The following is a 12,938-nucleotide window of genomic DNA, read 5'->3' as shown; positions in this document are numbered from 1 at the left end:
TTGTTTCTGCCTCTTGTCATTTAAATGAAATAATATTTTATTTCCAGGCTTGCAGTCTGAAAGTCTATCATGTGGCTTATGGTACTATATTACTGTGATCAGCAGCACCATTGCCAGACTTTCTTTTTTGTAAGTTTACCTCATATTATTCCAGTAATATTTTGATTTATGTTTTCATTTTCCAGTGATGTTTTCTGTGGCTTTTTGCTCTGTACTAATCTTACTAGAGTTCCACGAGTTGGTCAAGTTCAAGGAGAAATTATCCCAAATTCTTTTTATCATCAAGGACGCATAGTGGACTGCAGGTAAAAGATAATGCAGTTTTCCAACATGATTTATCTCTGTCAGACCTAGTTGAATTAAGATAGACATAAATGTGAAATTCTGTGAATTTTAGGTAATTGCAGCAAAATCATTATTCTGAGTGGTATTTCTTTTGATTTAAAAAAAAAAATAAATCCCCAAACCATAAAAAGGCTAATATTCCACATTTAAAGAGCGTAAAATGTGGGTTATACTCCTGAATCTTCTGCTTGATCCCTCCAATAGCAGAACTTACAGTCAGAGCTTAATGCTCAGCATTATGATTTTCTAGGGGTGGAGAAAGTCTGTGATTGCTGAAGACACGTATTTTAAATATAATGATTTTGAGTATTAAATGCCCAAAGAAACAGCTATAGTGAAGTGAAGGCCGAGACGGAGGAAGCTGCAGAGTTATGGCAGGATAAGATGCTCAGCTACAGTTCAATTAAAGAACAGGGAAATGAGTTTCAGTCTGCTGCAGTACTGAGTCTGTACACAATACTGGGTTTGTATTTTGAAGACATTGGTGACATTGCTGTCACCCTAAGGACACTCTCTTACATAGCTGGGTCCTGAATGAACAGTGGTTCTTAATTCTTCCATTATTCCACTAGTGTTTTTATTTAAATCACGTGGGAAGTTAATTTTTTAGTATTTTTTCTAGCAATAGTAAAAAAAAAGAAGGGGAAAAAAAAAAAAGTGCTCAGTCAGTGACCTAAAAAACCCCAAAGCCTAAGGTGCCCTTATTGAGTTTTTAAGTCCTAATCTAGACTTATTTTTATATTGACAACTGGAACACGTTATCATTGCTGTGGATGGACAGAAAAACTGCAGTTCTACTCAGTCTGTCTGTCTGAATGCTTAAATGAAAGAAAGATGTCTACGCTGACTTGCTTTTAATATTTTCAAAAGATTCCTGTCATTGTACTAATACTGTCTCAAAACTTATTTCTCCTAGTGGTGCTCATGTTCTTTTAGATGATGATACGGATTTAGGTTATGTGGAGGATGGAGCTCCATGTGGACCTCAGATGATGTGTCTGGACAAAAAGTGCCTGCCAATTCAGTCCTTGAACATAAGCAGCTGTCCCATTGGTTCCAATGGAAAAGTCTGTTCTGGTCATGGGGTGAGTCTGTACTGGGAGTGAGCAGCTCAGCTTTCCTGGCTCTCTCTGCTCTACCTGATCCTAACAGTTGAAAGTCTTCTAAGACCTTTTGATCTGAAACAATGAATGTTGGATTCAGGGGAAGACTGCCATTTTGTGATGCATAAAAAAAATTTTCGAAAGGAATTTGTTTCTGCAATCATATCCAAAGAGTTGGGTTTGTTAGTAGCAAGAAAGACCTTTGACATTATTGTAGGGACTTATGTAATATACTACCCATATTTCAAGCTACTTGCCATCTTCAATTAAACTTTCTCCTGCACACTAACACCTTTATAAAGTTGATCTTGTGTTCATAGATTTATAGCCTATGATTTAAATAATTAAAATTCCAAACTGTCAGTCCTCAGCAGAGACAGAGCCCTTGAAGAGATCCAAAGTGGATCATTCTACATCCAGGCACATTATGTTCTGTTACTCTACTCATAAGTTCATTTGTCTAAGATGTTAGGTCTGTTTTGATGCACAGATGACTGTTTTAAATACCAATAAAGCCTTTCTGCTGTGGGATTCAGTGATACAAATACTTGCCTAAAGGACTAGGCTTTGTACAAGAAGGGGGTTAGTTCTTCTTGTTGTCTATACTTGAATATGAAATTGAGTCTTTCAAGGTAGAGAGTTAGGTTCAAAATCAAGAAGAAAAATTTTAAAATTGGAAAGTAAAGTGTCTAGGAGATTAGAAATCATCTTGGTACATTTTAAAATATGATGGGTGAGTGACCTATCTTATCTGTTCTGTTTTGGATTATTACAATTCCTAATTTTAAAGGGTATTTCAGTTCATCAAACCTGCCATAAAATGGATTTATCTTCAAATTTTTAGGTAAGATTCTCCACTAGGTGCTTCTTAAAAGCAGAGCATAAAATAAGTTGAATTAAAAGCATCACATGTGCTACTTAAAACATTTGTGGATAAGTTGTTTTGTGGGTTTTTTCACATTATGTTCCAGTGTCCAAAAGACATTATTAGCTGTTTGTCTAATGATCAAGTTCATTTCTAGTTCTGTAAAGAAATTGTCATTCTTCGTCTGTTTCTTGTGTCATGCTTTTTTCCACAGTAACCTCTTCTGGCAGCACCATTCCATGTTCTTTTTCATATGGCAAGTTTATAGCTACTAGCTCTTACTATTGATTTGATAGTTTAGGTTTTGTCCACTGGATAGGTTTTTCACTAGCTCATAAATATATGTGGTTCTCCTAGCATGTGGGAGTATTAGGAGGGATAAGGCAAATTTCCAGATGTGTTGCATCATTCCAAACACTCAGTGCTATCGTAACAATATATAAATAGGTAAGTTTTATACCATGAATTAAATGTCTAATTACATGTTAATTAAATGCAATGTGACATGTTAATAAAATGCAGTTAAAAACTAACTACTGTCACTTATGGGTTTTTTCCAGGTTTGTAGTAATGAAGCCACTTGCATTTGTAATTTCTCCTGGGCTGGGACAGACTGCAGCATTGATGATCCTGTCAGGGATACTGGTGGCAAGAAAGATGAAGGACCCAAGGGTTTGTGTTTTGTTTCAGTTTTTATGTTCTTTTCAGTATTTATGATGTTTTTCTGTTGATACATGGTAGCAGAATTAGCATATAAAAGGCAAATGCTATTGTACAGCTGTATTTAGACCCAGACAGTTAAGTTCTGCTTCTTGTAGAAGAAGTAGGTTTTTCTACTTTGTGAATTGATAAAACTTTTACTTTCTTAACATAAATTTGGGGAAGATTTCAACAGGTAATGTTTTTTTCCCTTTGTTCCTCACTCTCTATTTTTAATGATTGTTTTTGTTGTGATTTGAATCTGACTTTGTGTAGCTCCTATTTTTTATATGATAATTGAATATTTACATTTTACTAGGCATTTACAGGACATTTTCTTAGTCAACTAATTCAGAGAGCTGTAGCATAAAAAGGGGGAAAGTGGAATGTCCCTGGTAAAATCAGATTCCTTGAAATCATATTGCAATGAAAGAAAAAAGAAATTAAGGTATTTGAGAACTTAAACTGTTCTTACAATCATTGTTGCTTGTTCTTATGTACTTGGTACATATTTCAGTTACGTATGAAGTACAAATATAAAGAGGAGGGATTGAGGAAATAATCCAAAAGTTTTTTCGAAGAGTAAGGAAAGTATTTGAGTTTCTCTCTGACTCCTCTGCCAAAGAATTTCTTTGGATATCTTTGGACTTGTGCTGTTCATTTTTTTTTTAATGTCTTTCCTGTCATCAGGGTACTGTTCAACATCAGACTATATTTATCTAGTCTTATATATTTACAGACAAAGTTCCCAGTTCCAGGTTATTCTGCTCCATTTGCGAGGCAGATGGAGAAAAGAGTTATTTCAAAAGTGTAGTCCTGAGAACTCAGACTCTAATTGATTACTCTAGAAGTACCAAGATTTCAAGGAAGGGCAGGATTTTGTTATGTCCCTCTGGAATGGCTCTACATCTGTCTTGTGTGCCTTCTTCTGTTACCCCTTAGCAGAATAGTTCCAGTAGACTTTGCCAAGAACTGTTTGAAGAGATCATCTTGAAACAAGTTGCTGTTGTGAAGGAAGCTCTGTAGACCAGTCCAGATTTGTATATGGAATCTGTACAGGTGCTTCCTGGACTCCCAATCCCAACACCGTTCAGTGTAGAGCTGCCTGGTTTGTACTCTGCCTTACAAGCCACTTATCATTCCATTTCCTTTTAAAAACCTTCTTGACAAGAGGAATGCTGCTTAGAGAGTCTTAAACATCCCCCCCCCCCCAAAAAAATCAACAAAGCTGTTCAGTTCTTTGTGTATGTGGATAAGGAGAGCACAATTTACAGCTGTGACACTGAAATTTTACACATGTGACACATGAATTTTACTTTGTTCATTTCCATATAGGAAGGGTAACACAGAAGGTACACTTATCTTTTATAAATTACTGTAAGATTAACTTATCTAGTTCAGAATGGAAATACCTTTGTGAAAATTAATACATCAATGTTGAAATATTTTAGGAAAAAGCCTTAAATTAATAGTATGTGCATGGGTTTCTGCCAGCAGCTACAGGCAAAGTTTAGACTGCATTTGTCAGTGGAGTCCCCTGCAAAATGGCAGACTGTGCTTTTGTTAGAGGTGGCTCAATGATCTCAAAAGATGGATTATTTTTCTTACAGTGTTACAATAACTTACTGATGTTCAATCACATAGAAATGAATTTGGGAGACTGAACACTGATCTCTTTCTGTGTGCTTATAGAGGAATTCCTTTGTGAGAAGATTGCAGAAGAGTACAGTAATAGTTTCCTTTGTTGTAACAACCCCATTTACTCAAGAGTAGCTTCCATTAAGTTTTTATCCCTTATTGCTCCCTATGTCATATGCAAGTTTACAAATCTAAGACAGAAACCAAAATAAGTGTTTTTCCTTAGCCATAGGGTTGAATGACGTGAAACACTGACAATGAGAAAATTCATCTAATAGGTTTAAGATTTTTCACACCAAAACTCCAAGCATTTTTCTTGCTACAATTAGAACATGTATAGGTAGGGAGTGTTGCTATGTTTTATGTATTGTTGTGATAATTGACTGCTATTCTGCTGCACTTTTCAGACTTTTCCATCATCCATCAATTGCTTTTTGGGTCCATTCTCTATTTCAGGATAAAAAAAAAATAGTGGTCCTTAATTATGCTGCTATTAATACCTGACTCTTGAATTACTCTAAACTCAGCAACCTACTGTATCCTGTACTAGCAGATGTACATTGCATTTAGCAGTTTGGGGAAGACAGAGTTCTTGCTGTTAGTTTTTGGTTACTGCAGAAACTGAATTACTTTAGAGTGTGGGTTAGCACTTTTGAAATCAGTGGGACTCCATAAACACATGAGATTCTTGTTTACAATTTAATTTGCAGAATTAGGCCTTTATTTGACAAGTGGAGTAGTGTTCATTTATTTTAATATAGAGCTTATGTCTCAAGTGTGTGTGTGTTTGTGTGCGTATATTTATGAAACAGGAAAAAAAATCCAAATTATTTTAAAACATACTTCACTCAGCATGGAGTCTATAAAATCTTTGTCCCTAAGTTCCTGTTTGACAGGGAATTCAGCTGCTTGCTTGTGGTCTATTGTGACTCAATGAATCTATACAACTTTTAATCTCTAACATAGGAGATTTATAGAATTTTTTCCTCAGAAGAGTTCTCTTAAGCATTAAAAATAAGGCCTCGATGTCTTGAGAGATTATCTGAACATATCAAAATTTCTAGGGTCTTACCTGAAGCATGTTTCTGGGATAGGTTTTTGCTTTTAAAAGGTATTACCTGTTTTTAGGTCATATAGATAAACAGAGAGTCCTATTGATAAATGCAGTAACAAATAAAAATATTAATAATTAGTAAAGGAATTAATTTAAAGTTGGGGGTTTTCTCGTTTTTCCTGAGGTGGAATTGTTTCCAAACAGTTTTCATTTTCTTAATTATACTATGGATACAGTAAGTTTCTGGTGATCAAAATTTCTATTGGCAATTTATTTACATTTTGGCTCTTTTAAACAAGCAGTAGGCCAAGAATGTTCCCTTTTAGAGTAAATAATAGAATCACAAGCTGAAAGGAATTTACAGGAAAACTTCTCATTGAAATATTTGCAAGCATTCAAAGAAAACCAAACAGACGTCATTTCAGAATTTTTAAAGCTATGTTATTTGGTAAACAAAGGTTTGTGAGGAGATTTGAATTGTTTATCCAACAGTGGACTATATCATAAAGTATTCCTTTGAGGAATTATTTCATGTTTTCATTTCAGACATATATGTGATGATTTCCTGAAAAATTCTTCCCTTTTCCCTCCACACAGTGAGCATGGCCGCTAACAGGCTAATAGGTGCAGTGGCAGGGACCATTCTGGCCTTGGGGGTGATTTTTGGAGGCACAGGGTGGGGAATAGAGTAAGCACTTTTCTTAGTTTGAGTTCTCTGTCTGGTGCCTTAGTGTGTGAGGTAACCGTATGCACCTGAGCCCTCTGTGTTGCCCCTTAGCTTTGTCCTGTGGTGACCGTATTTGTCGTGTGATTTGACTGTGTCTGTGTCATGTGGTTTGCTCATGCAGTGTTGAACCTTCTCCTGTCTGGGGTAATGTGGGGCATAAAACAATAACTTTGTGAATTTTTACATTGTCACCATAAAATTAAATGTCTAAATGTTTCCATTACACCAAAAAAAAAAAAATAAAACAAATTAAAAAAAAAAAAAAGAGAGAGAGAAATGGAATTTCTCAATTATTTTACAAAATAGGCTGAACTGTTTCATTACATGCAGGGCTTTCAGTCTAATGATTAAGCTAGGTAGATGAAATCTGATGATAGTCATACAGAGAGGTAGTTTTACAGGAAAGCTTCTGAAGATTCTGTTGCTAGGATTCTGTTACCTCAAGATGGCACAGTGCTGTAGTGTAGTATTCTTGTATAAAGAATATGTGTGAGCAATTTTTATTGTCTTTTCATAGTTCTAGGAAATGGTAATTTTAAGTGTTATTCCACTACCTCAATTTTAACAATGGCTGTGATTTATATAAATTTGTGTTCATGGATATGTACACATATAAAACAACCTGTTTAAGAGCTGTCTTCATTCTGCATTCACTGTGAAAAGTACAGATGATGATTGCTATTTTGCTGCTCTGAGATTTCCAGCTTCTCCATGTTTCTAGTACTATATATGACATCTGGCAGGTGACAGTGGCACCTCTCTGAAGGGGACTCATTAGCAGGACAGTCTGTGATTTCCAATCAGGCTGAGTGCAAAGGCATTCACACACAGGTCTAGTCCAGACAGGCAGCACTTCATGTGTCTGAGTCTGCAACCCTAAGAACCTGTCCATACATGAAACCAATCCAAGATCCTCAGAAGAGGAGAGACCTTTGGGTCATAAAGGACAATTATTAGAAGATAAATAGAAGGAAGAACGTAGTAGGTCATTTCCTTAAGGAAGATCAGATCTGTGTTTTACTGGTAGCTTGTACAACTGCTAAAAACTGAAGATTGTGAAAGTTGTAGAGGTTTGGGGGTCAGATTCTGGAGCACAAAATTTACCTACAAGTTGAGGACCACTTGCCTTTTGCTACATTCTGCCTTGTTCCCTTCTGTTTGTCTCTTCCCTCACCTGCTGTCAAGACCAGTGTCCCTGAACATTTGTTCTTGCTCCTGTATCCTTCTGTACCAATGCCAGCTTTTCTTCCTCTCTCCTCTGCTTTTATCACTCACTATCTGACTCACTCTTTTTGTTTATATTAATCCTTTTTTCCTGCATCCCATCAATATTTCTCTGTCCTCTGATTTCTTCAGATACAAGTGCGCATCAAGGCAAGCCGCTACTACTTTTAGCTGGTTTATAGAAAGCAAGCAGGGAATGCAAATTCCCTCCATGTTCCTAATGCCCTTCAGGCCCTGCTGGTGTTACTGTGTGTGGCTTCAGGGGAGGGTGTGATCATCACAACCTCATGCCAGGACCTGTCCTTCCTCCTTCCTCGCCACTTCATGTGCAAGTTGTAAATGCTTGTTCAAAGTGCTGAAATAACTTTAATTACTTAATGCTTTATGAACTTACTTCAGGAATCATGGGAGACAAAATGGTGCAGTAGTTTTTTTTTCCAGATTTCCTACCAAAATGGATACTTAGCTTTGACTTAACTTAAAACTTAACTTAAACCAGAGGATTTGACTGGCAAAGTGAGAGGCAAGAAAAGACATCAGATCACCAGAGTTGTTCTTACCTGTAGGACAGTCTGCAGTAAACTTGCCTTTTCTAATACTGGCAGAATTTCAAATTATGTGTATTAGTTGACTCTATTTGAGGATGAAGATTTAGGTAGTAGTCTAAAGTCTACTGAAGTTACAGGTGTATTCTGCTTTAACACCTTCAGTAGAATTTGTATCAGGGTCCTAAAGGATGGCCAGGGATGGTACAATAGCCATGCCAGAGCAGTGTCCTTGCAGGAAAAGGTGTTCCAGGCAGTTTTCTGCAGGAGTTGCCTCCTGATAAATCTGTCTGCAGGTTATAGCAGTAGTGAGATGGAAAGAACAAATGTACCAAAGTGTACCTCTTGTGATAGTCTGGATGGAAAATGATCCCACAGTATGGTGGTTATTAAAGCCTTCCTCTTACTTCTGGTTTGTCAAGCGTCTGAGTTTAGTGACTAGAGAGGCTTATTGAGTTGAAACATATGGATTTTTATTTTTCTTCATAAATGCCCCTTTACTGGTTGCAAAATTCTGGTTTATTAATAATACAATTTATTTGGAAATGCTTAATAAAACATAAGTCATAGATCCTTACAGTAAGATATAAGACATAAAAGTAATCTCATTTTAAGTGCTTTTATGTGCACAGTCTATCTTAAAATGACTTATGAGTGATCCACTTAGATCTCTGTATTTTGAAACTGGAATTCAACAGTTGGAGTACTCCAGTCTCAAAAATAAGTGGTTGCTGTTTAGTCATATTACCTGTTCTACAAGCTTGATTTTTTTGTATTTATACTTTTATATTACCTGACCCTAATTGTTTCCTATATTATCTTCTTCTGTTTAAATTGATTGAAATATTAAATATTTATAGTAAATAAAACCAATACTGATTTGCTTTATTGAAAGAAGAAACTGCTGTTTGGTGATTAGATATGCACTATCAAATGGATACACATCCCTGGGCATTTAACAACCAGGGTACATAGTGAGAAGAGGGATGTAAAAAGTGGTGATTTGGCACATCTTTATCTAATTTATGACTGTGTTACTATCAATTAATCATTGTGCCTCTCTTGTAAGAAGATGGCAAAGAAATTTGCTTAAGCCTTGAAAAATGCTAATGAAATTTATTACAGATAAATCACTTCCTGTGGTTTCAGTCTTTTTGTTCTGTGAGATCATTTGATGAAATCCAGAGTAAACCATAGATCTCAGTCAGATATGGTAGCTCATTAGGCTGCTGTTGCAAGCAAGCCTTAATTGGAACCACACTGCCTGCAGCATGGCACTTACCCTCCACCATGCTCATGCTAATTTGAGCCAGGTGTGACTTAAAGGTGAGTCCAAATAAGATATACTCTTCCAAAATTACCTTCTGATTTTTGCTGTTAAATTTGTGCACTGTTCATCTGTAAAACTCACTATATTTTTCTTCAGTCCACATATTTTGTTCATATTCCTGAATACTCTTTGTATGGGAACTGCAGGAAGCAATTTTTAAAACTTGGTTTTCTTTTAGCTAATCAGAGTCTCCAGAAGCGCTGAGGTGAGAAACATGTAGTGGAGGCAATAAAGTTAGGTGGCTGCAGTAAATTTTAAAACTTAGGGCAAGTGCTTATTGTAGTGTGTGGGGCTGGGCAAGAGGTTTTGTGATACCAGCCTAAAAGCTTAAAACTTTCAGTTGTTGCAGCTGCCCTTGCTCCTTCTTTTTGCTGCTCTCTGGCTGCTCCTGTTTTTTCCTCATATTATCTGTGTGAAGTTTTCCAAACTCAGTTTCAGAACAATTCATTAGGAAATTTCAATTGCTGCGTAAAGTCTTGGTTTGGGGAGAGTGGGCTAGGAGGTAAGAACTGTTTTTGAAGGCTATTCCTGAATATGTAAATGGTTAAACAAAAAGTGTGTGATATGCTACAGAAGAACTGTTGAATCGCTTTCATTTTGCCTTGAGTTCAGATGCAATGTTTTACATCAAAGACTGCAATACGAAGTTTTTGTACAGAGCAACTGTTACTCAAGCCTATCGTCAGTTTTCCTCTGTCCTGTGTAAACAGAGCACTTAAGGGTCAATTATTATTATCTTATTTAGATGTTCTCTTGCCCTCTTCAGAAAATTGCACGAACATATTTTGTGCTGCTTCTTTTTGTTGCTCTTTTTTTCTGCTCTGCCTTTCCCCACTTTGTTGTTCAGTAGCTTCTTGAGAATGATGAAGAGATGCTTTGATGTTTGGAAAGCTTAGTGGAAAAAAACTTTCATTTCAACTTTTGTTCCTTATTATATAATCCTTTGCTTTTGTCAAACAGTTGTAAATTTAGCATTGATGTAACTGTAGGAAGTCTGGACTCTGATAAGTAAGTGGTACTAGATGCTCTCAGCTCAAATTAAAATATCTACACCTTTCAGGAACTCCATGAAAAAAGAGAGAGCTCTTTGATTTTTATTTCTTTCTCATTTTCTGTAGTCTTAAAACATATAGCATTTATATTTTTCCCTCTAAGTTAAGGAATTATTCACAACTATCTTAGTCCTCAGCTGGCTGTTCATGCAGCAGATAATGGAGTAAGTTACAATGGAATTCACTGTCTAATACTAGGATTTTATCTATGGTAGAAGTCAGCATAGCACAATGCAGAGACCAACAGCTTTGTTTGTTCCTATTGTTCAAGACAAGTAAGTCAAGTTGGGCTTGTTGAGACTGTCTAGAGGCATCACCTTGTGTGCTGTCTCTATTCCCTGAATTGTTTGACTACCCTTCAGATGCTTCACGTAATGTGAATGAAGTCATTGGTTCTTATGTGTCTTACCCTAATCCTTTATCACAGGTCCTAGTGCCACCAATCTTATAATAGGCTCCATCGCTGGTGCCATCCTGGTAGCAGCTATTGTCCTTGGGGGGACAGGATGGGGCTTTAAGTAAGCAATGCCGCATGTCTTCTCTTCGGTGGCTCTGGCATTTCTATTTCTTGCTTACATCACTAAATTTTGAGTTCCTGCTACAAGAGTTCCAATTTAATCCCCCAAACTCTAAGAAGCTGCTTTAAACAAGAAAAGAAATTACACATGCAGTAAACAAGTGGAGGAAATGGATTTGAAAAGAGCAAATGTTATCAGGGTGCAAAGTTGAATAACAATAAAAGAATTGGGTGAATTCATGAAAATTATCTTGACACTTTAGGAATAAGGCCTTTTTTCACCTCCAGTCAGTAGCATTGTTCTCAGAAGATGATTACATTGGTTAAAAAGCCCCCAAAAGCTACATCTTATTTTGAATATAGTAGTACTTTCAAAGTGCTTAACTTTTTGACCACGAGAGATGTTGTGTAAATGGTCAGGGGTGGAAGGGGCAGAGTAGTTTTCAGGAAGAACTGTGTTGACATAGTTGCCTCGGGAATAGCAGACCGAACTTGTTTGTGGTTACTGATTTTTTTATTATTATTGATACACAATTTAACAAAAAATAAATTCATGTTTAGAGAGACCATTTTGAAATCTTGAGCTGTTTCCTGAAAGACGAAAGCATTTCTCTCCCAATTCTAGTTGTATTTTGTAACTGTGAGGACTGAGAGATTAGTCATTCCACTTGGGACTGTTCAACAGAGAGTCTTGTACAAAGGTACTTAATTCCTACCCTTTTTGTAGTGTCCATTCTGCCCACATGTATGGTCTGTATTTGGTAACAAAGATCTCCCTTTAGAATCAGTGTCTGTAACCTAACACATCATGGAAGTAATTAAATACAAGTGATTTCTTATGGCATTTAAAGTTGCTGTTTCTTTTCAATAACATGAATCAAGGTTAAACCATGATACAACAATAAGCCATAACTCTTCAAGAAGAATAGTAGTAATAATAATAATTCAAAGAAAATTTTCTATGACCTCTATTCATATTTCATGTCAGAATTAAAAAAAAATATATATATATATACCCCCTAATTGATTAAGGCAGTTATCAAAGTAGAATCTAGTGATAAGGTCATATTTATCTTGTAATTCACTTTCAAAGGTCACCTGAAAATGTTTTACTTCTGGGTTATACTCTTATATTCTTGAAGTTTCAGCTGACCTTAATTAAATATGCATATAGAAGCAAAATATTTCAAAGTCTCTTTCAGGCCTGCTAAAAGCAGCAAGTCAGGCTTTGCCCTTTCTCCTGGACAAGGCAGTTACTCCCTGTTGCACTGCCTGTCACTGTTGGTGTTATCAGAAAAAGATTCAGAACCTGCCACATTCATTTTACTCTCAGTGCTTGTTCAGAGGCTGCTTATGGGAATTAACCAAGCTAGATTCTGTTGGGAGGAAAAAAAAAGTCAGCTCACCCTTCTGGATGAGTTTTCTACCATAAGAGACATTTGTCCATTACCTAGCAATTCACAGACTTTGCAGAAAGAGGGTGTGCAGCCCTAGATGATAGGTCTGTATTGCACAAGGTAGCTTGCTGAAAACAAAATATATGTCATGAAAATGTAAAATAATTAGTCAATTCTTCCTCTGAGTCTTTTCAAGCTGCTTTGTGCCCTGGCCACCTTTGCCATCAGCACTGCAGCCCCTGCCTCCAACAGCCACAGAGAATTTGAGAATTTGCACGAGAGAGGAGTAGAACAATCCCTCCCTGTCTAAAACAATACAGGATGTCATTGATTGTTTCTTCTTCATGGTTCACACCTCTCACCCTGCTCTCACAAGTGGTCAGCTTTGCACCCTGGTGTCATTTGTTTACCCAAAGGGAAAAGCTCATTATCCTTACAGAGG

At 36.5% G+C, this 12,938-nt stretch overlaps 1 protein-coding gene across 6 annotated transcripts in view; it reads left to right on the top strand.

Moving 5' to 3' along the window:
* Nucleotides 1-12,938, top strand: part of ADAM23 (ADAM metallopeptidase domain 23) — a 68,385-nt gene that overhangs the window by 47,942 nt on the left and 7,505 nt on the right. For 2 of the 6 annotated variants that reach the window (XM_066322643.1, XM_066322639.1), the window contains exons 22-25: nucleotides 186-305; nucleotides 1,262-1,430; nucleotides 2,874-2,985; nucleotides 11,010-11,100. In XM_066322643.1, coding sequence (XP_066178740.1) covers nucleotides 186-305; nucleotides 1,262-1,430; nucleotides 2,874-2,985; nucleotides 11,010-11,100 — 492 coding nt within the window. Of the gene's footprint in view, nucleotides 1-185; nucleotides 306-1,261; nucleotides 1,431-2,873; nucleotides 2,986-6,301; nucleotides 6,697-11,009; nucleotides 11,101-12,938 lie in introns of those variants that run through there. The other 4 variants (XM_066322638.1, XM_066322642.1, XM_066322640.1 and 1 more) reach the window with 3 other exon arrangements.

This window comes from Sylvia atricapilla, chromosome 7, assembly GCF_009819655.1.
Source record: "Sylvia atricapilla isolate bSylAtr1 chromosome 7, bSylAtr1.pri, whole genome shotgun sequence".
Lineage (NCBI taxonomy): Eukaryota > Metazoa > Chordata > Aves > Passeriformes > Sylviidae > Sylvia > Sylvia atricapilla.
The sequence above is the reverse complement of the archived record's forward strand: the minus strand, read 5'-3'. Positions and strand labels throughout refer to the sequence as shown.